This window comes from Ambystoma mexicanum, chromosome 4p, assembly GCF_040938575.1.
Source record: "Ambystoma mexicanum isolate Mex_15411 chromosome 4p, UKY_AmexF1_1, whole genome shotgun sequence".
NCBI lineage: Eukaryota > Metazoa > Chordata > Amphibia > Caudata > Ambystomatidae > Ambystoma > Ambystoma mexicanum.
In genome coordinates, this window is record NC_090927.1 from 1232344464 (window position 1) to 1232371631 (window position 27168).

General features: G+C 46.9%; 1 protein-coding gene across 2 annotated transcripts in view; it reads right to left on the minus strand.

Moving 5' to 3' along the window:
* The window catches only part of LOC138453757 (chymotrypsin-like elastase family member 2A), a 341724-nt gene that overhangs the window by 68866 nt on the left and 245690 nt on the right, over window positions 1-27168 (minus strand). For both annotated transcript variants that reach the window (XM_069606886.1, XM_069606887.1), the window contains exon 4: window positions 9830-9966. In XM_069606886.1, the coding sequence (XP_069462987.1) occupies window positions 9830-9966 (137 nt within the window). The remainder of the gene's footprint in view (window positions 1-9829; window positions 9967-27168) is intronic.

The following is a 27168-nucleotide window of genomic DNA, read 5'->3' on the forward strand; positions in this document are numbered from 1 at the left end:
GACACCAGGTATAAAGCACAATCCCATGATCTGGAACTGCTGGACCTGTCCCAGGGTAAGGGCTCCCTTATTGAGTACATTACACGATTTAACCAACTGGCAGCAGAGACCTCATGGCCCGAAAGTAAGAGATCGGTTGTATTCTATAGAGGGCTGAGCAGCCCTATGAAAGATGCCTTGGCTATGGTACCGTCTCTACCAGTCTAGTTCCCGGCCCTGGTGGACTTGGCTCTCCAAGTGGACGCACGACGCTCTGAACGCAGGGCTGAGGCCGGGTTTTCCCAGACGGCCAGCTCTGCTATCTCGTCGTCTTCCTCTGAATCCACCGGTGAGCCTATGCAAATAGGGGGTGTTAGGAGTCCCATCACCTCGAGAGAGAGAGGGAGCGCAGAAGGGCTGAGAACGCCTGCTTTTATTGCGGCTTAGGGGGGCATTTTGTGAAGGAGTGTCCCCGGAGACCCAGACCCAAGAAACAGGTTTTTCATCCAGCTCGATCCTAGATACGGGGGTAGGATCGAGTTCTCCATGCCCTTCCCCGAGAATCATTCCATCGTTTGGTCAAATCAGGCCCATTCAGGTAGAAGTCACCATACAGCCTGCCCCTGGTATCATCCACCCCGTGCGGATCATTATTGATTCCGGGGCCTCCGGGAACTATATTGATATCGCTCTAGCTCAGACACTGAACCTACCCCTGATCAATAAACCTCGACCCGAACCGGTTCAAGCAGTCGATGGGACAGAACTCGCTTCTGGTCCCATTAAGCAACAGACCACCCCCCTCGTCCTAACCATCCTATCAGTCCATAGGGAAACTCTCCACTTTGATCTGATATCCACGCCTCAGTTCGGTGTTATAGTAGGAATACCTTGGTTACGGGAACACAACCCGCATATCGATTGGGGAACGGGACACGTCCATTTCGAATCGGAGCTCTGTCAGAACTTCTGCCTCCCCGTGGACAGAGAAGTAGACACCCCAGCATTAGCACTTGGTGCTGTTGCCCAACTCATGATACTGGGCGACGACATTCCCCCTGCCTCGCATATAGTGGGTTTAGTCACCGCTCACATCCCTGTGGTTTATCAGGATTACACAATGCTATTCGATCAGGGCTCCTCTGAAGTACTCCCTCCTCACCGCTCCTATGACTGTCCGATTGACCTAGTTCCCGGGGCCTTGGTACCTTCAGGCCGCATCTATTCTTTGTCTCCATCGGAGGACCTGACTCTTAAGGAGTACATTGATAGAGCGCTGCGTCTGGGTCACATACGTCCGTCTAAGTCTGCTGCAGCTAGTCCCATATTCTTCGTGCCTAAAAAAGAGGGCGACCTTCGTCCTTGTGTGGATTATCGTCGGCTTAATGCCGTCACGGTGAAGAACCGCTACCCGATTCCACTCATCTCTCCCCTCTTGGACCGGTTAACCCACGCCTCCATATATACCAAGTTGGATTTGCGGGGGGCCTATAACCTCGTCCGCATCCGAAAGGGTGACGAATGGAAGACCGCCTTCTGTACACGGTATGGCCTTTTTGAGTATACGGTCATGCCCTTAGGCCTGTGCAACGCCCCTGCCACTTTTCAGCATTTCATGAACGACATCTTCTCGGACATATTAGACACGTTTGTGGTGGTGTATCTCGATGATATACTCGTCTTCTCTCACACTCTGAAAGAACACATACAACACGTACGAGAAGTGTTGTCCCGGATGCAAAAACACTTGTTGTTTGTCAAACCCGAAAAATGTTTGTTCCATGTGTCTAACGTGGAATTCCTAGGGTTTAACATCACACCTGGTGGTCTGGCCATGAATCACGCCAAAGTTCGGGCGATCCTCGAATGGCCAACATCAAAGACCCTAAAGACTTTGCAATCCTTCTTGGGTTTCGCTAATTTCTATCGGCGCTTTATCTCTGGGTTCTCTTCTCTCGTGTCACCTCTCACATCCCTTACCAGTCCTCTTGTTCCATTCAAGTGGCAGGAGATACACCAGCAGGCCTTTGAGGCGTTGAAGAACGCCTTTACCACTGCCCCTGTGCTCCAACACCCCGACCCCGACCAGCCTTACGTCGTTGAGGCTGACGCCTCTTCTTTTGCATTGGGGGCGATCCTGTCACAGGCCTGTCCCGCTACAGGGCGGTTGCATCCTGTAGCCTTCCATTCGCGTAAGTTCAGCCCCGCAGAATCCCATTATACCGTAACCGAAAAAGAGCTACTGGCGGTGATGGACGCCTTCCGAACCTGGCGTCATCACCTGTTGGGGGCCAAACATAAGGTTACGGTATACACAGATCACAGGAACCTGCAAGACCTGGCAGCCCTAAAATGCGTAAACAGTAGACAGGTCAGGTGGCATCTGTTCTTCGCCGCTTGCGACTTCCAGATTAAACATCGCTCTGGTACAGAGCATAGCAAGGCTGACGCTTTGTCTCGCTCCCCTGGGGGGGTTTCGTTACCGGTGTTTCCTGACACGCTTTTACCCCGGGGGCATATTGTCTGCACATGTACACCCCCTCTGACACTACTAGAAGGATTCGTTCTTGGGTTCAAAAGCACCCCGATCAGCTGTCAGAATGGGATCCCACTTATCACAACGGTCTGCCATATGTACAGGATCGCCTAGTTCTCCCTTCCACTGACACCAGAAACCTAGCCCTGGAGTGGTCCCATGACGCCCCGATCAATGGTCACCTGGGCCAGGCCCGCACCTTGGACCTCTTGAAACGCTGGTGTTGGTGGCCTTCCATGAGACACGACGTGGGTTGTTACGTAAACTCATGCTCAGTCTGTGCTCAGGGCAAACATCGTAGGGGTCGTCCATTGGGGCTACTGCGACCCTTACCCGTGCCACCAAAACCCTGGCACACCCTGAGCATGGATTTCGTAACCGATTTACCCAGGATCCAGGGCTACGACACCGTATGGGTAGTGGTCGATGTCTTCACTAAGATGGCTCATTTCATCCCTTGTCATGGTATCCCGTCTGCCCCTGCCTTGGCCAAGCTTTTCTTTGATACCGTTTTCTGTCTCTACGGCCTTCCCTCTGTCCTTGTGTCCGATCGAGGCTCTCAGTTCACATCCCGTTTCTGGCGTGCATTGACCGCTCTGCTAGGTATCGATGCACGGTTCTCCTCCCGGAAACCGATGGCCAGACCGAGAGAACAAATCAGTCCATGGAACAGTATCTGCGTTGTTTGATGCTACAACAACAATCGACCTGGTTACAGAACATGCGTTACGCTGAGTTCGCCTACAACAACGCTACACACTCCTCCACTGGTCTTTCTCCGTTTTACGCCATGTATGGCCAACATCCCAGGGTCCTCCCTATCCCCGACATTTCACCCACCGAGAACCCTGCCGCAGCAGCCTGCGTTCGGGATTTGTCAGCCCTCCATGCCCAGGTCCTCGTTCATCTGCAGGAGGCACAGGCATCCATGAAGGCCTCCGCAGACGCTAGGCGTACCATGGCCCCGTTGTATCCCGTTGGTTCCCGGGTTTGGCTGTCCTCCCGTCATCTCCACTTGAAGGGCTGTCGCAAACTATTGCCCCGTTTTGTGGGTCCTTATGTTGTTTCCCGTGTCATCAACCCGGCAGCCTATCGCCTGGTTCTCCCCTCCTCTTGGCGGGTACATCCAGTGTTCCATACCTCCCTCCTCAAGCCCTGCCCGTCCTCGATGCGTCTTCGCCCTTCTCCTGCCCCCGTTTCCCTGGATGCGCCTGATGTTTTCAAGGTCTCGGGCATTCTGGGGTCCCGTTTCCTTCGGGGTCGCCTGCAGTACCTGGTCGATTGGTTGGGTTTTGGTCCGGAAGAGCGCACCTGGGTCTCCGCCTCGGATGTCCATGCCCCTCGGTTGGTTTCTCGGTTTCATCGGGAACATCCTTCCTGCCCATGGGGTCGTGGGCCTTTGGGGGGGGGCTCTGTCATGCCTTCGGGTCGTTCCTCCGGCCATGTCTGACACCCAGTCTAGTAACCTGTCCCTCCCATTCACCTGTCTCCCGGGGCTCACGCAGGCAACCCAGTTTGGCTCGCACGCTAGCAAGACAAACACCATACACCCTACAGTCGCGGTTGCGGCCGTTTCTCCATTGGCAGTTGCCATGGAGATTAGGCCACCGCTCGAGCAGTAACACACTCGCTCGTACCATTGTGGCCCGATCACGTGACCCGAGGAGACGGTCACGTGCCCCAGGTTCGCGGTCACGTGACTCCGTTTAGTGTCATGTGACCAGGAAGTAGACGATATTTAAGCAGTGCAGTGCCGGTACACTACGCTTCACAGCTGGTTTACCTGGAAACACTGTTTGGCTTACTTACCCATGTTGCTTACCTGGCTTCCTTGGACCTGGCTTTTGTTTTCTGGACTTCTTGTGGATCACGCTTGGCTATTGCTACATCGGCTCTTCTGCTCATCACGGCTCCTGACCTCGGACTGAACTACGGACTTCCTCTGGATCACGTTTTTGTTCTTCCCTTTGGTTCGGACGGCTCTTCCTGGCTTCAGACCTTTTTCTGCAACGGACCTCTCTTGGGCCTCCCTGATTGCACCTCTGCACGGGTAATCTCACTTTCCAGTTGGTGGCTGCCATCTGATTACCTGGGGCCCTTCTACAATACCTATACTCTCCAGGTGGAGACTGGCGAAGAACATCCAGACCTATCCCGCAGGGTGGGTGCTTTGCCTACGTGAGTCCCGGAACCATCCTCCCGTTCAGGTTCACCATCCCTTTCATCAGATCCCCGGTAAGACTCTGATTGTCTTCTGATTAATATATGTAGTATCCTGTCTGCTTGGTATATAATCATTGCCTTTTTTCACAGCTGCCTTGGGGTTCCTAGTACTTCGGTTCCGGCTCCGGATTATCTCCACCTGTGGCCTCAAGGGTTGCACAGGGAGTGAATAAGTGGTTCTCCCTGTGCGGCACTTGGGGACGGAGGTCTCCTATATCTTCACAACTCTCAACACGAGACAGTGATCCACCAACACGTACTCTACAATGTCGATGTCTTCAGATTTAATAGTCCTCAAGGAAGTCACACAAAGTAACAGTTTCATTATGTTGTGTCTGTTGAGGTTAACCTAATTTTTTTCTTGTAGTAGATATTCAAGTTGTAATTTTGTAGTTGGGTGCAAAGACCCATTTTGTAGGATTTTGACTTCATCAACTTTGGTGCCTTCCTTATGAGTCTGAGATATGGTACATTTCGGATTTAAGTTCAATGTTGATGAATATGTTCGTACATTAGCAATGGAATTAGTAGATGACTTAATTCTCAAAGGCAAAGTAATAGTAGCTAAATAATCTGCTTTCTTGGTTCGAGGTTCGACATCGAAAGTCTTTCGCCCAGACACGTGGGCTCTCTTTTGCACAGCTGGAGCTGGTGAATTGTTTGATTTCGCACAAGATCTCTCACAACCAGTTGAGACGTCATTATTCACTGAGGACCACTCATCCTCTGCAATTGTGTACGTTGATAAATTAGCAAGATCGACAGAGGTAAGGGTGTCATTTTCTTCGGTCTCTTCAAATCTCTGTCTTTTATTAGGATTGCCCGTTGTTTTAGATGTTATGTTAAAACCAGATTCTTCAACGTTGCCATTTTTCACATTTTCTAATTTCTTCTTGCGAATCTCACAGTCAAAAATGTCAACAGTAGGAGGGGTTGTCAAGTTTCTAATACATTTCTTTGATTTATTGGACTTGCTTTTTGGTCTTGTAACCGCCTCAGAGGTCGAGGCTGTAGGTGGACACTTGCTATGCAAGATTAGCTTGTTTGTTTCTTTTGATGATGTTAAAGCCGGCCTTTTGTCATCTTTACGAGTGTTGACAAGGACAGCTTTCTGTGGCAGATGTGCTGTTATCACTGATCTTTGCTTTTCTAAGGCAAGACTGTCAGGAGCCGAGTTACCTAAATTTTCTTCAAATCGGACAGTTTGGGGGGCTTTCAGCATTGATTGCCCCCCAAAGGTGAATACTCTGGCTCCAAAAGCCGCTCGAATGTCGTGGTTGGAAGCCGCGACAGTCGTGGTAGAGGCGGTCTTAATAGTAGCACTTGCACCCTTGGTCAGGGGTGGCAGAAGAAAACTTTGTTGTATCTTCAATGGTTGAGCTGTCTCTGCAGAATTCACCATGGGCGCTGATTTACCTAGATGTTGATTCTCGGACAGAACATAGTGGTGTCTTCCACTGTCTGTGTTGGAACTGGACATTTTTCAGATGTTCTGCAATTGCAATTGCATTGTTCTATCTTCTGTTTCGGATTCGCGCTGTTATGTCTCATCCATTTCGAACAGTCCATTACAGCTTCCATGAGATCGGCGTTATGTACATTTTCGTTTCTAGCTACATCACTTAGTCTTTGTTGCCAGGTCTCAGTCTCATTATCAAGTCTCTTTTGAATGTGATTTGTGAATGCTTAAAGTGCATTTAGCTTCATACTCAATAAGGCGATTAAGGAACTCTGATCTTTTATACTGTCATTAATTGACTCGTACAATTTGACAAAAGGAACCATGGCAATCGAGGTGGCAGCTAGTACATTATTATGTATTTGCAAGCCAGCCACTACTGACAGAAGGTGTTTGTTAGAATGCTCAGGTTCTTCTTTCATCATGTGGTAGGGAGTCCGGGTGCACGTGACTCCTTTCACGTGTGAATGCAATTTCTCCACTGGCTTCTCCTGATCAGCTAAAACGGGTGTTTTGATATTTCTATCAACTGAAAGATCTTGGGTAGGGGTCTCACATATTTGCCCTTCTTTATATGAGTATGGTGTACTTGTTAAATCTTTTCGAGAGTGTCTTGGCTCACAATAAACCTTATTTGAAGTCTTCTTTTTCACAGACTGCCCTCCTACAGGTGAGATTAAACGATCTGGAGGAATTACTTTCAGTTTATCATTATTCCCTAAATTGCAACTGGCGTCGAGCCGGCTTCTTAGATGTAAAAAATCGGACTTCAAACATTCAGTTAAGCAGGCTTCCCTTGCGGCCAAGTCAAAGAAAGGATGGCAACCTTGGGTAGCGATTACTGATGTATTGTTTTCCTGAACATTTTTTGTCGGTTAGGTAATGATCTTCCAGCAGACCTACCGGCAATATACTGGCATTAACCTCCGGCTCGTCAATAGAAGAATATCTGGGTAATTGAGATTTTTCACTTTTACCAACAGTTGGTAAAGCATCATGGTCAGTATGTTTGGTGTTAATTTTGTTTATGTATGTACTTGGGCATTTTTCTTGCGCTTGGACAACGATGTGTTCAGCAGCACTCCAAAAAATATCATCCGTGATCATAGGAGGAGCAGTGATCATGCTAAAATTGAACCGATTTGGAATGCCACAATTCAAGTCGATTCTCTCACTCAACAAGCCATCATTTTTTTCAATAGAGATGTTAGATGGATCTTGATGATCGAAGAGGATATCAACTTTGCTTAGCGCACAAGCCTTTCCACAGTCAACTAGTAAATAGTTCCAAATATGTGACGTCTTTGTTCACCGCGTCATTTTCCTTTGTCGATTTGTTATTGTATTTGCCTGAAATAACCTTCAAATGCTCGCTTGGGGAATTTAGTGAGTTGATGATTATTTGCACTCTATTAAGGTTAGTCTGATCGCAAAAAGCAGAATGTACTGGGAGGAAAGGTGGAAAATTCAGTAATGATGAAGGCAATCCACGGGGGCAAACTGGTAAGTCAATTTGTTCATGCTCTCCGCACTCACCTCCGTATCCATCTCCGTCTTGCTGAGGCGTTGTATGATTATCCAGGCGGCGTCGTTGTAACAATTGTTGCTGGGTGAGGGGTTCAGGTGCATCAGGCATGATTGAGCAAAAAGGGGAAAGTCAGTACTAAGGAAGAATTGGATTTCAAGATCGAGTACAGGCACACCCTGCACCCTTTGCCCCAAAGACCAAAAGTCTGTGCGTCAGACTCTGCGACCAGGAGTCAGTCTTTGAAGGTGCTGAAATAGAAAGAGGACTGTTGGTTGGTGCCAACGGCAGCTTCCTCCTGGCAATTCAACACCACACAGCACAGCACGTAGCCTCAGTGTCAGCATCAAAAGACTCTTCGCCAGCACATTCCTTTCAGCACATAAATGTCATGGGTAATACACTAACACATATTTTATGTTTTTAACCTCTTATGCTCTTGCCTCCAGTGACACAGATGCCATTGGAGGTCCCACCCCTAGGAGCAGAAGGGTTGCTGGGGGCCTCGGATGCCCAGAAATCTGGTGATGCAATACCCAGAGGAATTATATGCGGCATCCCCAAATCCCCTGCTCCTGCACAAAATGTATCTCTTGCATGGTTCTCAAAAAGCATCATCCAATTTGCACATCGCACTTAGAACTGGGGGCAGAAAAAACAAGGGATTTCCTGCTTTCGCACAACAAGATCAGGGCATCCTGGCCAGGTTATCCAGGAAGAGGTCAACCAGTTACTCCACAGCGGCCATTCCACTCATCAACCCAGTCCCTGAGCCTAAGGGAAATATTAGAGCACTTCTTCCCACTACTGGACCAGACAATGCCTCATCATTAGGTCGACTAGCTGACCCATGGAGACCTAGGAGAAAAGCTAGTCGTGGGCAGGCATACGTGCATGTCTCGCTGCCCCAGCACAATTCACTCCGGTCTCCATCCTAGCCACGATGAAAGGTAGAAGAATTACATGCACAGGTTAGAGGTATCAATGCCTATCAAAAGGGTCCTGCTACTGGGGTGGTGGACTGTTCCAATGAACCACACGGCTCCCAGAGCATTCCCACCTAAATACAAGATGGCGGACAAGTGTTGTAAACCCTGGGCTGCTGAGGGAGCACAATGAGCAGAATCTAACTACTCAAAGATAGAGAGATGTGATTGCAGCTGAGGACATAATGTGAGTGAAAGGGAGCAGCATAAAATGCACTCCTATGTATCAGTTCCAGGATGAGCGAAGGCAAAGAGTGAAAGGGTACTGCACCATCAAGAGCACCATATGAGTGACCCCACAGAGGTAGAGAAAGCCACAGCCTGGAAGTAAATCATGGAGTGAGAAGAAGCAAGCAAGGAGTCAGCAAGAGGGAGAGCCAGTAGCTTGCAGGAGGCACTGACCCAGACATTGTCATTGACAAGACCCAGAGGAGAAGAACATGCACACGGTCCGGTGAGGTCCTTATGTCAGACACTGGCTGAGACCAGTGCCAAAGGAAGAAAAACTGCTACAAGCCATCTGGAGGATATATCCAAGACCCCGGTAGAAACTAAGTAGGAGAAACCAGAGTTTGCTGAGGCTGCAGATTCTAATCAAGGAGGGAGGCCATGGACGGGTGGATGATAATGACTCAGCTGGGCTCTGACCCTGGTAAGGGGAAGAAATACTTTCTGGTAATATCCCAGCAATGGGAGGGGTACTTGCTGCTGAGGAAACAGGGAAATACTTGTTGGTGTGTGTTGCCATCCACCTAGAAAGGCAACACATGACCAGGAGACGCTACTAAGTGCACCAAGGAGAGAGCAAAGAACAAGTCAAGAGGTGAGCTTGTTCTGCCTCTTTGAGACTGTGTGTGAACCAAGAATCGAACTGCACGCTATATCCCCGGCACTGTATATATGAGATTAGAAGATCCTGACAGGGTCCTTTAGATAGACCTTTGCACTTTATACTTCCTGATAATTCAAGAAGCCTTAGTTTAATCCCTAATCCTACTGGAGCTCTCCCCACCTCAGCTGTTGTATAACGAAAGTTATTGCACCCGAATTTACTTTCTTGTATGTTCTGTGAGGCACTTTCTTACACTGCTCATTAAAAGATTTAATGATCAAGTTCCTACCATGCAAGCACTGGTTTTTTGCTCAGATCCATCATCCATGCATATCATATCATGTGTCATTTTGAAGTTGCATCTTGTTGCAGGGTACACCAGAAGCTTCTGTAAAGGGGGCTGCTCTTTATAATTTTCTTTAATATCTGTAGAGAAACCAAAGATACATTAGTGATGATTTAGTTTGCCTCCGAACAACCAACTAGAAAATCCTTTCTACCTGCATGCCCTAAAATAGTGTGGTGATATAAACACGTTTAGATTTATCATGCAATAAATATGTACTGGTTCCCATAGTAAAAAATAATAACTCTTTTGGTAAACGTAAGCAAGATGGAATCTTCAATATGAGGCATCTATTATAAAGTTGCCATGAGAAACCATATCTGCTTCAGCATTTTAAACTCTCAGTTTCTATATCTGGGTCTATATTTCTATCTTTTTCATTTTTTTCAAAGTACATGTGAACATATGTTCTGTCTATCCCCTTTGTCTCCCCCTCTATGTCTGTCTGCAGTGATGTGTCTGAGAGCATGTCGCTGTGTAGGTTACAATGTACCCCAATCAGTCGGGACTCGAGGGTTATAGAGCCACTTGTATATTACCCAAAGGTACTGGTCTTACTGTACTGTTAGGCCACTCTCTTTTTTCTGACCTCCTGCCTATCACAGTATCTTTCACTCTTGCACTCACTATGCCTCCTAACTGCTCATCTTCACCAACCCTCCCCTGTCACTATGTCCTAAGGGATACTAATCTCTCTTTTTTAAATCATCTACCACTATCACTCCATATTTAAATACATCACATTTGTATCCACAGAGCTGTTATTCCAAATAAAATGAATTTCTGAATCTTAGTAGGTGTTGTTTGGTTATTTGCCTGCGCATTGACTGCCCATGGCCATGCTAATCCCTATGTCCATTCCCACCAATATCTCCAAGCAATGAGTTGGTGGTAGATCTCTGTCTTCGGCTGGGGCCTCCCTCTGGAACAGCCTTCCTTCCTCCCTGAAACTTGAGAAGAACCATCTACGGTTCCAGAAGCACCTCAAGACCTTCCTCTTTGCTTCTCCTTTCTCTTCTCCTCTCCCCTGTTGAACTCCTGACTGAAACTGCACTGGTCATCTGGCTACCCTCTGATCTCGGGCCCAGGTCCCCTCCCCCGCCAGCTGCACACCTGCACTGCCTCCCGGGCAACCCCTGCACTTGGGGGCTGTTTTTCTGTATCCCTACAGTCCCCACCAGCTCTTGACACTTTCTCTGCATTTATCTTGCACTTGCCACTAGCTGGCTGCACCTTTTACCTATTGTTTTATATTTTTTTTACTGTTGATCCTATGTATTGCACTGCTCCCTCCCCCTAACTCCTGCCCATACCCTTTCCCCGCCTCCCCTGCACTTGCACGATCTTAATGTCACCTGGCCTAGTAAGATTGTTGTCTTTGTCTTCCCTCTGTTACCCCTCCCTGCCTCGTCGCGCCTTGAAACACTTGTGTATAGGCAAGTTATGAATGCCATATCATATCATACCACCCAGTTCTTGCCCGCCAAAAACACCTACTCATGGGAACGTTTTGAGCTTGCTTAATCAAGCCTTACCATTACATTAAGTACTCAAACTGATTTTTTTTTTCAAAGCAGTCTTCTGAAAGTTATTGACTTAATTGGAGCTGTAAATCCACTACTGGTGTAATCAAAATGTCTTAACCAGGTTTTCCTTCAGCCACTTGATTTATGAGATGAGCACTATGCATGTTCTTCACTCAAGTCCTGTTAAAACCAAGCATTGCCAAAGCCAACAGTTTTGGCTTGTGTATAAGTATTAGGTGTGGTTCCTATGTGGAAATGTCTGGAAATCAAAGGTAAAAAATGTAATCGATCGATATATGCTCAAAAATACATGCTTTGTCGATTGGCCAAACAAAACTCATGAGAGAACCTCTCCTTTAAACTTTTTCTAGAAGGGTACGTCCCAATGATGCAATGGAACCAGAGTGCAAAATGTATGAAATATCAACTTCTGTTGTGATACTTTTACACACAAATTTATAGAATAACTTTTTTGTTTTATTAACATCTACAGACCTGCCTCATTAATGTGCCTCATTAGCAGTTCGCTGGTGCAGTAATAAAGTGTTGTAAATTCTGTTACAAACACTTTTTTTGGTGTTCATGGAATTACTGACATTTTTATCGCACCACTGAGTTTGGAGGTAAAGTGCAAGATTCTGTCAGAATCCATTGCCCCTCCTGGACCCTATGGAATAGGTGGAAGTATCTCTGTAAGCCTTGCAAAGTAATACCCCCAAGATGGCAACCAGATCCACCCATGCATTTGGCCGTAGGGGAACGTTCCAGCAGTACCTCAGCGGACCGCTGTGAGTTCACAGCACAGGTCACGGGACACACAGACATAGAGAAAATTCCAACAGGAAGTTAAGACGGCGCATTGGTACTTCTCAGCACCACACTAGTTTACCTATTATTCCTCCTCCCTTCCCCTTGAGCTTCTTCTACCTATGTCTCCAGTGACCGCTTCTGCCTCCAGATCCTGCAGCCTTTCTTCCAATTCCCGTTGCTGTCTTTGTATCTTGCTGGCTCACAGTTTCCTGACTTTGCATGCTTCTCAGCCCTTCTTTCTACTCCTGCTCGTTGGACACTGCTGTGTCATTTACCCTCTTTACCTGCTCTCCGCTGACTCCTTACTGAGGGACACAGCAGCGTGTCAATTCCACTCTCCTCTACGTCCAATGGATTCCAACCAATCAAACACAACTGCGTGTCATTCATCTAGCGGACACCATCGAATCCCACCGTTGTTCCAGTGGAGCCTTCACTTCAGGGCTCTAAGGGTTTTTTCTCTGTTGAACTGAGATTTTCCCTTTAACCACACAGTCTCCTGTTGCCACTCAGGGACCAGATGGTATCAGAGCTTCCCTCTAATTACACCGTCTCCAGCTCCTCCCAGCCAAATCCCACAGGTCATTGAGCGCTGCATGATAGATACACCACCAGCAAAATGCTGGAGGTGAATCCACCACTTTGCCTCCAAAAATCAGCATGTGGCATTACCGCTCGCAGAGAATCTGCCAGAAATCACCACAGTGTCCAATGGATTCCAAAAAAGGGGAGTTACTCCACCAAACCACCACTCACAATCCTGTGGTAATGCCATGCGTTGAGTGGTGGTAACAGTAAATGAATTTAGTGGAAAATCAGCAGATTTACAGCTGATTTAGTACCAAACTCACAATGAGGCCTACAACTCCATAGTCTAGTTGCTATTAATATTATCAAGTAATTTCCTGTCTGAAGCCTTCTTGACTAGCCTGTGAAACACTGCTCTTTGTATATTGCCTACATAGCAGATATTATGAGGAACAGAATTATGCATATAACATTTTGTGATTTACAGTTAGTATAACCCTTAAGGTGCCACACCTTAGCTGCAAATTGAATTGTGTAATCTTCAATGAAAACCAACAAACTGAACAGTTACCACATGTATATTGGCATATCACGACTTCCGGACCGAGTTGGCTGCACATGTCTGGAATCTTGTCCTCATTTCTACGTAAAGAATGTACCAGCGATTGTCTAAGGTTAATACCTTTTCTGAAGGAAAAGAAGGGTTTAGGTAGATCTGGATCATATACCTGCAGAATATGCCAGTTATGCAAGAATTAATTACGTATCATTTTGCTTTATGTATAAAAGGTAATCGCGCACACTAACCGGCTGGATTTAATATATTATTTGTGTATAAAAGACTATGAGCCCCACCACGAGTTGATGGTGGCCCTTAAATGCGGCGATAATGCTATTATCGCCGCATTTAAGGGTCTGCCCAAACATGAGTATGGCGTGTTTACCCCCACTCAGAGCAGGGTCTAAACATGGCAGAAAAATGCTGATTTTTGGTGCAATTACCGCACAGTAATACTGCCGGCAGTAATTGCATGGAAATTCCCCAATGGACCCAATGGGGAATTACGTTTACTGCTCAACCCGTGATCCATCGGTAATACCACCGAACGGGTGGGCAATAACGCAAATACAGTTGGATGGTATCCCAGTCGTGATACCACCCAACGCGTGATGAGGCCCTATCTCTTTCATAAAACCTTGCCCTCTTTAATAAAAGTCCTTGCAATTGTTTAGGGTAGCAAACAAACTCATTTAATGAAATATTCTTCTGTAAACTGGCAGTACAATGACTGTTAAATTGAAGAATTGGATTACTATCAAGCTGGACATTTAATTATTTGCTCAAAAGATCGCAAAAAGATATTTCTCTTTGATTATATGTGGCATTAAATTTGAGATTCACATTTAACGTGTTCAGCCAAGTCAAAACGTTATTCAACTGTGCCATATCATCTCTCCATATAGATAGAATATTGTCAATGGACCAACTGTCAAGGAGTTCCCCCCTTCTCACCTGAGTCCGTTCTTTACTGGTGTCCTTGGTCGATGCCTTCTTGCGGATGGACTGGGTCTTGAAGAAGGCTGCCCGATTCTCTTCCGAATCCAGAATGCGTTCAGTTTCCGGGACGCGAAATCCAGGAATCCAGGAGGCAGTGGAAGCACGCTAGCCAGGAATCCCGGAGGTAAGTAGAAGGGGGAGGACTAGGAAGGGATAGCCGGATTAGAAAAAGGAGAAGAACCGCGAGCTACGGAGCACACGTCTGGTCGCTACTTCGCAATAGCATTGAGACGCGCGGAGCCGCGGAAGGCATGGTCTATTAGTAGAAAAGGCTACGTCCAGCGCATGGAGCGAGAAGGGATTACGCTGGACGGCCATGTTGGGAGTATTAATGAGTGTAAGCCCGCTGTGACAGGGACCAAGAAGCCCAAAAGGGGCGCACTCTGTGATTCATGACAGCATGCCTCCTCCGAAGACCTTTCCCTCCAGGTTTGCACGGGTGAATGAGATGAAATCTTCTGAGCAGTCGAGGGGCCTTGATGTTTGACATAGGCTCCCAGGTTCTTTCACTAGGGGGATATCGTTTCCATTCAACCAGATATTGAAGCTGGCCCCTTCTATACCTGGAATCACAAATCCGGGACACCATGTATTCCAATTGGTTGTCGACCAGTATAGGAGGAGGTTTGCAGGGTTTCCGGGAGGATGGATAGTAGGGTTTCAGCAAAGATGTGTGAAAGACTGGGTGTATTTTCTCCCAGGACTCTGGCAATTTGATCCGATAAGAAACAGGATTTATAACTTCTTTGATGGGAAATGGTCCATAGTATTGAGGGGCCAATTTACTCGGCCGTAGATGTCGGGGTAGTAATTTTGAGGACAACCAGACCTGGTCACCGATTGCATAAGAAGGGCCTGGTCTTCTTTTGGAATCTGCATATTTCTTGGTCTGTGTTCTGGCCTTTTCCAATAATTCCTTGTCCTCCTTATGTATATTGAAAGGGTTTCAATCCAGGAGTCAACTGTAGGTACTGGTGTAGGTTGAGGAAGAACAGAAGGCAGGACCGATGGATGGAAACCTTGACTGCAATAAAAGGGGCTGGTCTTAAGTGCTGAATGGTCGGAATTATTGTAGGCGAATTCAGCCACGGGTATCAGGAGGGACCAGTCATCCTGAACCTTGGTGGCAAAGCATCGAAGATACTGTTCCAGGGTTTGATTGACACGTTCTGTGGCTCTGTTGGTTTGAGGGTGATATCCTGAAGAAAGGGCACGTTGGATTCCTAAGCATTGACAGAGACTTTTCCAGAATTGTGAGATGTATTGAGTTCCACGATCCGATATAATCTTGGAAGGGAGACCATGCAAACGGAATATGTGTTCCAGGAAGATTCCTGCTAGTTCAGAGGAGGATGGCAGTTTATGCAGGGGTGTAAAATGATCCATAAGAGTGAACAAGTCTATGGTAACCATAATGGTAGTGTATCCACGGGAAGGTGGTAGTTCCACAATGAAGTCCGTAGCGATAATCTCCCATGGCCTGGTTGGCAGCGTAGGTTGCAGTAGAAGGCCCGCCGGTCTCTTGTTATGTTTATTTTGACAATACAGGATTGAATGTACTGCTGTACGTCGAATCTCATCATAGGCCACCAGAATTGCCTTTGTATAAGATGGAGGGTATTGGCGATGCCACGATGTCCGGAGTGTAGGGTATCATGACAGAGATTTATTATTCTTCGTTGTAGCCTTTTTGTAGGGATGACCAATACATTGTCCTTGAACAGATACCCTTCCCGGACCCCTTAGATTCCATTGATTTTTCTTAGATATATCCTTCCAGAGATCAGAGGATTGGGTCTGAGCTTGGATTTCTTCAAGGAGGTTGACTGTTTGGGCTACAAAGATCTTGGGGAAAAACATCGGAGGATATGTCTTGTCTTCAATGGGCTCGTAGTCTGGTCGTCGAGATAAGGCGTCAGCAATTAAGTTTTGTGATCCTGGAACATGAGTGATGTGGAACTGGTACTGGGCAAAGAAGTAGGCCCATCGCGCCTGACGACTATTCCTACACTCCAAAGACTGTAGAATCTGGAGTTTCCGGTGGTCCGTACGGACCTGAACTGGATGTTTAGCTCCCAGAAGTAAATGTCGCCACTCAGTGAAGGCTTGACGGATGGCTAACAATTCCTTTTCCAGGACTGAATAGTGTGTTTCACTAGCAGTCAGGGTTCGTGAAAGATAAGCAATAGGGTGTTCCAGTTTATCTCCTAATTCTTTCTTCAGGACCGCACCTATGGTGCAATTAGAGGCGTCCCTTTCTACTAGGAAGGGTCGACTAGTATCGGGTTGGGCCAAGATAGGAGCTTGTGTAAACTCTGCCTTGAGATGCTGGAACGCCGTTTCTAGTGGTGTAGACCTGAGGAAGGGAGTGTCTATCTTCAGGAGAGCAACAATCGGTTGTACTATCTCGGAGAAGTTAGATATGAACTTGAGGTAGAAATGTGCAAGGCCCAGGAATGATTGAACTTGTTTCACGGAAGCAGGAGCAGGCCAGGTCAGTATGGCCTTTACCTTTGAAGGATCCATACCGATTCCTTCTGGGCTAAGGATAAATCCTAGGTAATGAACAGAGGTTACATGGAACAAACATTTTTTGGGTTTGGCTAGGAGTTTGTGTTCTCTAAGTCTCTGCAAGACTGCCTTTACGTGCTCTTCATGTTGTATAGGGTCCTTGTAGAAGATCAATATGTCATCCAGATATACAATGACGAAGAGAAACAACATGTCAGAAAACACCCTGTCCATAAAGCGTTGGAAAATTGCCGGGAAATTAGCTAGTCCAAAGGGCATGACTAGATATTCATAATGGCCAAAGGGTGTTCTGAAGGCGGTTTCCATTCGTCCCCTTCCCAGACACGAATCAAATGATAGGCGCCCCTGAGATCCAACTTGGTGAATATTACCGCGCCTCTAACGGCTTCCAGGATGTCCGAAATCAAGGGTAACGGGTACTGGTCCTTGAGGGTGCATTGATTTAGGTTCCAATAATCGAGGCAGGGTCTGAGTTCCTTAGTATCCTTCTTGGGAACAAAGAATAGGGAAGCACCAGCAGGAGATTTTGAAGGTCTTATGGTGCCACTTTCAAGGTTGGTATCCAGGTATTCTCTTAGGGCCTTTTTCTAGGGTTCGGAAAGGATGAACATCCTGCCAAAGGGAATCACTACGTAGGGTTCTGTATCTATTGCGCAGTCTTCAGGTCTGTGTGGGGGTAAGGCCTGGACTATGGCAGTTGAAAACACATCAACATATCCTTGATAGGCCTCAGGAACGTGTATGACATTAGACACCATGAGTGATGTCTGTTGTTCCCTTGTTGGTTCCTTTGGGTTTGTTAACAGAGGTTCCAGGGATAGGCAGTGAGACATGCAAAACTCTGAGCCTAGGAATACAGAACCCGCTGTCCAGTTCATATATGGATTGTGTTTCTGTAGCCAGGGCATACCCAAACCATGGGGTAAGGAGCTGACTTAATGATGTCAAACCTAATCAGCTCCTGATGGTGATTTATTGAAAGCTGGATCTCTTTGGTCTGCAGGCTTATGGGCCCTGATGCGAGGGGTCTTCCGTCAATAGCTTCCACAGGTTGCATGGTGCTTCGTGGCTCATACGGAATTCAATGTTTAATAACCCATTCTTGATCGATGAATATCCCCATAGCTCCGCAGTCTACCAGGGCCAAAATGGAATAGGTCTTATTCTTGGAGGGTGATAGAAAGGCCTGTAATATCACCAAATTGTTTTGTCCAGGAGAGTTCAAGGATGGAATTGATGTGGGGCAAACATCTCTCTCCCGAAGCTCTGCTCCATCTAGGATCGGGAGCTGGCGTTTCGCGAACGCCGAGGGGGTGCTAGAGGGCATTCCCTAACCAAATGCTTATCCGAGGCACAATACATGCACAAGCCCGTATGAATTCTTCTCATTCTCTCTTGCGGGGATATGGGTCCACGAAAGGCCCCAATCTGCATGGGCTCTGGTTCCGTGACTGGGCTTGGGTTGGTGTCCGTTCTGACGGTACTCTCAAATGATGCCTTGGGAGAAATTCCCCTGTTTTTTTTCTTTTCTGTCTTCCTTTCCTGGATACGGAAGTCAATTTGCATGGCAAGATCCATTCCTGCCTGGAACAAGCTTGGTCGTGCCACTCTGGCCAGCTCATCCTTAATCTCTTCGTTCAATCCTCTCCTGAACAGGTTAAAGCTCGCCTCAGCGGACCAGTCAGCTTCCTTAGCCAACTGTTTAAATCGGGTCACATACGTGAGCATATCCTGGGAACCTTGTTGAAAGTCTAACAGGCGTTCCTGGGCACTGTAAACCTGCTCAGGGCGGTCAAACATGTTTTAAGGGCCTGTACAAACCCATCATAGTCGTCCAAGAGGGCATCACTAGAGTTAACAAGGGGAGTAGCCCAAGTTAAGGCATTCCTGGAAAGGTGAGAGATTATAAAACCCATCTTGGCCCTGGGGGTCGAAAAGTAATAGGGCTTGAAGGTAAAGTGGACCAAGCACAAATCTAGGAATGCACAAAGGGTCTTTGCTGAGCCGTCGTATTTGTCCATGATGCCGCCCAGTAAGACACTTTCTTTTGTAGCAGTATCCCGGGATAGGACCAACTGTTTGAGAGCGGCGTTCTCCGCCTTTAAATTCTGTACCTCAGTTGATAATTCCTGCATACTACTCATCAGGTCCTGCACGGCAGCCTCCATATCAATATCAAGTTCAGTCGGGTGGTGTCTCAAACTGTCAAGAAGTTCCCCCCTTCTCACCTGAGTCCGTTCTTTACTGGTGTCCTTGGTCGATGCCTTCTTGCGGATGGACCGGGTCTTGAAGAAGGCTGCCCGATTCTCTTCCGAATCCAGAATGCGTTCAGTTTCCGGGATGCCGAATCCAGGAATCCAGGAGGCAGTGGAAGCACGCTAGCCAGGAATCCGGGAGGTAAGTAGAAGGGGGAGGACTAGGAAGGGATAGCAGGATTACAAAAAGGAGAAGAACTGCAAGCTACGGAGCACACGTCTGGTCGCTACTTCGCAATAGCATTGAGACGTGCAGAGCTGCGGAAGGCGTGGTCTATTAGTAGAAAAGGCTACATCCAGCGCATGGAGCGAGAAGGGATTACGCTGGATGGCCATGTTGGGAGTATTAATGAGTGTAAACCCGCTGTGACAGGGACCAAGAAGCCCAAAAGGGGCGCACTCTGTGATTCATGACAACAACGTTACAACTTAACAGATGGTGAAAAGATATTGTTATTGATCATTGATCCAAATATATGTCGATTCAAACTTTTCAACTACCAAATTGCAAGGCCGGAGACAAAAACAGCCCCATAGATGTTAATTTTATTTGTTTGAAATACATTTCTTTATACACAAAGTAATTTTAATGTAACGCAACAGTGGCAAAATCAATCAAAGGTTTTGTGGATACTGAATGAAGGGCCAGTCTAAAAACAAGACATTGGGCCTCATTACACGGAAGGCGGTGAGCCATGGCGCTATTAGCGCCATGGCTCATGCCGGTAAAATACTGGCGCCGCCTTGGTGGAAAGGGGATTTACCGCCCCATTCCAAGGTTGGAGGGGCGGTAAATCCCCCTTCCGCCACTGCCCTTCCCCATTCCCATTTCTGCAAAAAGCAGGCGTTAAAGCACCAACCCGCTAAGGGACCTCGTAGTAAGGGGGTAATGGTTAACGGTCACCGTTACCATTAACGGTGGCCGTTAACCATTACCGCCTTCCGTGTAATGAGGCCCATTCACTCAATACTTGTAGATCTTCTTTTTGTATAATGTTAGTATACAATAACTATATGTCAAGAGTAACTAACCAATCTGTTTGTGAATTAAAATCCAAACCTTCAACTAGGTTTATCACAAATCGTAAATCTTTAAGAAAGGACTGTCCCAATACTGATGGAGGTTTGATGAAACTATCAAATATTTAGCTACTAGTTCTAAAACCTAACAACATGCAGAAACTATTAGTCTATCTGGGGGTGGGCAGTCTATCAAGGATTTATGCACTTTTAGTAGTAGAAGAATGCCACAGGTATGGTTTTCATGAATTAAAAAATGTGAGTTCAGATGAACTCAACATACCTTCCCGATATGCTTCTTCTTCAGTAAGGTATAGTGTTGAATATTGAACAATTGTCTTAAAGTTTCATTGTCATATTTAGTGGTATCTAGGTTCACAATTCTTCCTTCCTTATCGGAGGGTTTAATAATCTTCGATCTTTGTAAGGCTAGATTCTCTGGTTTAGTGAGATTGTTTTTGAAAGGCCCTTTTAAGGATAATATTTTCTCCAGCCCTTAAGTAACAACCGATTCAAAAGTTAATACTTCTTTTGGCATGTGTTTAGTTGGTGGTTGATTCAACATTGATATTGGTCATGCGTATATTAATGCCTCCTACTTTCAAGACCTCAAAAACATAAGTCTGATCTTGTGTAGAAATTGTGTAGAAATTGTCATATTTCAGTCTCCGATTGTAAATGTGGTGGAACCTAACTAGGAACGAATGACAGCCTTCTATTCAAAAGGCTTATGTCCGCTCCAGACAGTTCAACATTGGATACATTGAAAATGTATGTCTGTGACACTATCTCATTTATCTCCAATAGGCTCACCTTGTTGTAAATCTGCAATGGGGTCCAATGACCTGCCTCTAGTACCCCTTCGGTACCATGCTCTTTCTAAAAAAGGTCTGTGTAGTGATGTTTATGCTCGTGACCATGGCGTCGCGTGAGCATCTTCCCTGTGTTATTGTTTAAGGGAGGATAGTTGCGTGACGTGTGCGAACAGTTGGTGGCTTGAGGCTGGAGGGAGACATTGCTGGTGGGCCCGTATAAATAAAACTGAAAGTTCAAACATGCTAATCCATTGTGCTTTGCACGCGTGGGTTCGTATCCCATCCTCGTCGCCATTGAAAGGTATGCCGTACACACAGGGTCTCCCTCCAGCCTCAAGCCACCAACTGTTCCCACGCGTCACGCGACCATCCTCCCGTCAAAACTATTGGTGGTCACGCATCGACAAGATGGCTGAAAAATGGGTGAAAGATTGTATGGTCTGTCAAACCAGTGACAAAACGAAAGTAGTGCGAGAGACTCCTTTGGTTCCAAATATGATTCCGGATCAGCCTTGGTCCAAAGAAGTTGTGGACATTATGGGTCCTGTAATGGGTTTGGAGGATGGTTTGAGATTCTTGTTTGTTCTCGTTGATTTTCATTCGAAATGGATTGAGTGGGAGGCAGTAAGGGAGGTCACGGCGAGAGAATTCATTATGTTTCTGGAGACAATATTTCTTAGGGAGGGCGTCCCTACTGAGCTTGTCTCTGATAATGGTGTACAATTTGTGTCAGAAGCAACGAAGAAGTTCCTGAACAGCTATGGTATCAGACACATCAGAACAGCGTTGTACCACCCAAGAGCCAATGGCCTGGTGGAGAGGGTCAACAGTTGGATAAAAGAAGGTTTGCAATTGGCAATGAAGGCAATACAGCCATGGAGGGAGATATTAAATATGTTGACATAGAATTATGTAACTACTTCGCACTCTGTGACGAAGGTGTCGCCGTTTGCGTCACTTAAGGGTAGGGAACCAGGGACCAAACTATGTCTCGGCTGGTTAGGGATGGCCAGAGTAGTCCAAGTGGATAGAGAACAGATTATGAAACTTATAAGGGTGAGTCAGGAAAAGGCTAAGGAATATTTTGATGCTCGCAAAAAGGCAAAGGAACGAGAGTGGAAAAGTTGGAGAAATGGTGTACGTGAAGAATCCTAGGATGGTAAACAAGTGTTTGGAAAGCAGGCCAAAAAGAATAAGTGCCATAAGGAAAAGTGTGGTCTAAAGGGAGAATTGCCAAGGTTCATGGAGTGATTGAAGGAGTGGAGAAGGGAGGAGATTTGAAAAGAAGTGACGGTAAGAGTGAGAGTGAGCATGAAGGGGACACAGATGGAAAGTTCAAGTATATACAGAGAACAAGATCCAAACCTGTTTGGATGAGAGATTATATCTCTTAATGTTTTCATCCTCATTCATACATTGATTGGAAACAAGATGATTGTGCATTTTATTTAGGATTTTCATCCAGGAATTGATTGTTATTAGTTTAATGTTGACATGTTTTATTATTTCACTTATTTTCTGTCGTGTTGGTTCTCCAAAGGGGCAAGATTTTTTGTGATGTTTATGCTTGTGACCACGGCGTTGCGCGAGCATCTTCCCTGTGCTATTGTTTAAAGGAGGATGGTCGCGTGACGCGTGCGAACAGTTGGTGGCTTGAGGCTGGAGGGAGACATTGCTGGCGGGGGCCGTATAAATAAAACTGAAAGTTCACACAAGCATCCTGTGTGTACGGCATTCCTTTCAGTCTGGTATTACTGCTATCATTGTATGCCTCAATATTTGATGTGAACAGACTGTCTTGTTCTGGCTCAGAATTAGATAACAATGTTTCAGACACAGTAACCCACTTAATTTTAAACTGTTGACCTCTACGTTGATTGTAATTCTCATTGTTCCATCCAGAGTTGGGAAAAACGTGTTCAACCAAATATGGATATACTAATCCTTTTTAAAGTTTGCTAGATCTTTTTTTACTTTTCCATCTCTTTTTTATTGTTGGGAAAGACTTGAACTATTCGATTTGTTATGTTAATCGCGTCTAGTTTATCTTTGACATCTAAATCGTATTATCATTCCTAAACGCTTGTCCTAGTTCTAATGAACTATTTTTACTTTCATTTTGAACAGTAGTACTTGTTAGGACTAAAAAGTCCATATTACATTTAGTAGAATTTTCACTGTATGTCAATTTATAATCTGCATTATCTAAAAACAAGCATGACCCATTTTTAACCTGTGGTCCTAGTGGAATAATGTTACCATATTCTTTCAACAAGTGCCCATGCATTTCCGTATGCAATTGTTTCTTTTTAAGTCTAAATAGACTATCACTAACATTCTTACTTTGAACGTTGCCATCAATCAGTAATTGTCCAAAATATGATGGAACATTGACTAACTCCATTACTTGTTCTTTTTTGTAGGATAAACCTTCATTACTCATCTTACTAACAACACTTATTTGCTGACTTAAATCTCAAAATGGTTTTATTACAATTTGATGAAAGGCACCCTGAACCAGCTAACAATCTGTACTGGGACATTTAAAACACACCAAGGTACCCTTTATACTCAAGAAGAGCAGGGAAGTGGACACTCTATACAAAATACAATTCCCTTCTGGCTGTGCCATTTTGTCCAAGCTGTTGAATCTATAGCTCCGTATTCTCAAGTGCCAGTATTTTGATTAGTAGTTACTTAAGCTTCGGCAACAACGTTTTCATTTCCTAAATAGCCAGAATATGCACTTTAATCTAGCTATTTGGGAACCGTTTTGTTCTATTGATAATTGTGACAAGGTTACATGCAGAATTCTAGGGGATGAAAGTGGTGTGACCCTGCAGGCCATGGACGATCACCCTCTTGCGATGAAGGCTCTGGAGGTGTTGTGCAGAGATCCCCTAGGTTCCCCATCCCATCCCTAGCCTGGTTTGTAGGCATCCACTAGTATTCTGAACGATATTATTGCAAGGGAATTATTCAAGAGATGTTGAAAGGAGAAGCTGGACACATGAGGAGCGCCCCACTCGCAGACCTGATCCAGGAGAGTCTACAAGCTGCATGGTAGCTATAGTGAATCTTGGTTCTCAAAGGGGCACAATCTCATGAGTGCCACTCGCATATACTGCTGGAAGCCCCATTAAACTCAGATTGCGGGGCAGTGCTTGTCAGGTTGAAACTAGAAAATATTCAGATGGAAGGCCCAGTTGCCATTGGGCAGAGCAATATATGTTGGTAAAATGGTTCCAAGATTTCTGACATCCACTTTCTGACCTCAGTGTGAGAAGCCGCAGATCGGTTCACTGTACAACTCAGAGCACCTTGGGAAATTCTAGCTCCCTCTGGCATTACCGGACCAGCAAATATGCTCTCAATGCAAACACAGATGACAATGATCTTACATTCCCACAGCCTGGCTCCTGCCCTTCTAGAGTACACAAGGGAATTACACAGTGTTGTGGGAGGAAGAAACTGCAGGAAAGGCAGAGCGTGCAGAGCGGAGCATGGTGAAGTGGGGAGGAATTGAGACTGAAAAAGAGAGAGAGAGCAGAGAGGATACAGTTGATTGGAGAAGGAGACAGAGAGAGGGAGAGAGAAGACAGTTACACATAAAGAACGAAGGGAGAGAGATAGAGTGTGGTAGGTGGAAAGGAGAAGGCATGAAAGAAAAAGGAGGAGGTGGAAATCAGGCAAGGAAAATAAGAGGAGGAGAGTAGAACAAGAGGGGGAAAGAGGAGGAGCAGCAGAGGGTAAAATGAATAGGAAGAGAAAGAAGGTGTGAAGAGTAAAGAAGGGTTGAAGGTGAAGAAGGCAGAACACTGAAATAAGGAAAACAGGAAAGAGGAGATGAAATATTTATAGCACGAGAGAGAGAAAGGGAGGAGGACCATCAGGGTAAAAAGGGGGGGGAGGGGGTTTGGAGGAGGAGAGAGAAAAAGGTGAGGAAGGGAAGGGCAAGAAGTGAGCGTGCAGAAGGAGAAATGAAGAGACTAACCAAATTCACGAGAAGGGTGGGGTTTCTCACCAGAAGGGAAGAGGAGTACACCTGGCAAAGTGTTTAGCAAAGTGTTCCATGTGGAGACTGGCAGCAATGGTTGTTGCTGTCACTGCTATTTTTTAGTTCTTGGTGCATCCTGGTACACGGTGCCTTTAACAACGCCTGGAGGCGTTGCTTCATAAACACAAACCCAATGTGAAGCACTTGCACAAAGTGTTTTGCAAAGTGTTCTGTGTGGAGAGTGGTAGCAGTGGTTGTTGCTGTCACTGCTATTTTTGAGTCCTTGGTGCAGCCTGGTGCATGGTGCCTTTAACAAGTGCCACGATGTCCTCGGGCTGTTGTGCGCTATATAAATACGAATAAAACAAAAACAAACAAACAACGCCTGGAGGCATTGCTTCATAACCTCTGCAAAACACTTTGCGCAAGCGCTTCGCGTTGGGGTAAAGTGTTATATGTAGAGAGTGGTAGCAGTGGTTGTTGCTGTTGCTGTTATTTTTGAGTCCTTGATGCCGCGTGCTGTATAAATAAACAGGGCGTTCCCGGCCGCCGCAGAGCGACCGGGAAGCCCGAACTGGAAGGACGTGTGAACTGTATGGTCCTTTCAGGGTGTGGGCTTGCGGGCACGCATGGGGCCAAGGACAAACCTCCAACAGTGGCGACGAGTGTCAACGGATGCCCGGGCCCGGCGGTGAAGGCATTCCGGAATTTTTCCCTGAAACGGAACGTTCGGATGTTTAGTTTCACGCCGTGGCTGCGGATCGTACACGCGGCTGGTGGCCATTTTGTCTCTGAGGCCATGGAACTTCATCAGGCTCCGGTTTGGAGGGTGAAGGTGATCCAGGTCTAATTTTTTGATATTCTGCTTGCAGGCAGACTAACCTGCACACCCATGCCTGGTTTGTGAATTTTCATCCAGTTTTGGGACTCCTACGTCAAGTGGAAGCAAGGGGAAGGACTAACATGGCAGGGCTTGTTTAGTCCACTCCACAACTGTAGCTTAATTTTTGGAACATCCACACCCCTGTGGACCACGGCAAGGTGGAAACACAGCGTTTTTCTTTGTCCCCTTCATCATCAGGACGCTGTGGCTTCTTCTTTGTCCCCTTCATCATCACGAGGTCGGCTGCAGTGGGTGTCTTCTTCTCCTCTGGTGGTTTTGTGGCTGGAAGCTGTCCCAGGTGAGCGAGGGACAGGTCACCACTGCCTCTCCCCCAGGCTGGACTGTTGCTGTGCCTGGAAGAGGGGGGGAGGCTTCTTGTTTGTCGGCATGGTGGTGGTGGGTGTTTGAGTTGCGGCTCTCAGGACACTAGGTGGGGGTGCCTGTGCGCTCAAGCCCATGAGTGACATTGATGATCAGGAGGGTGAGGCCGCCGTAGCTGCACAGTTTCCTCAGGACGGTGGCCAAGAGGCGCAACATCAGCAAGTTTTACAGCCCCCAGTGCTTCCAGTTCAACAACCAGCGGCGGCTCTACAGCTGCCCCCGCAGGTGGGTGCTCAGGCTCCTGTACCCCAGGTGCTGCCGGTGGCACAGCCAGGTGCTCAGCAAGGACTCCCTGTCATGGCTCAGGCACGAGCCCAGGCTGCCCTGCAGCCCATTCCCGAATTTGATGCATCGGGCCCACCTTCCAGCATGGGGCCCCGGTGGAGGAGGTGGGTTGACCGCCTGGACATGTATTTCAGGGCTGCTCAGGTGACGGACGACGACAGCATGGTGGCCACTATGCTGTACTCGGCGGGGCCTGCGGTCCAAGAAATTTTTGAGTCACTTACTCTGGTGGCCCAATCCTATGATGCCGCCAAGGCGGTGCTCCTTGCGCATTTTCTGCCCCTTGCCAACGTGGACTATGAAAGATTTGTCTAGCTGTCGGCCAAACAAAAGGACAATGAGACACTGGACACCTTTTATGGTCGCCTGCGCCGCCTCTCCCTGGGCTGTGCATGGGGGGACGCGGAGGACATGATGCGCATGATGCCGATTCAGGCGTGCTCCTCCGGCAAGCTCAGGAGGCAGGTCCTGAGAGAGCCGGGCATTACTCTGCCCCGCATATTGGAACTGGGCTGGTGTCATGAGGTGGCAGAGGCTCGTGCCAGCAAGATGGAGGCGGGGTCCCGCTCAGTAAAGTCGGAGGAAGTGTGTGCTGTGTGGCGAGGCGGCCGAGGAATGAGAAAGCCGGGCGGAGGACCCCCGGACAGAGCAGGAAGATCAGGGGAGTCGTGCCAGAAGTGTGGTTACGACAT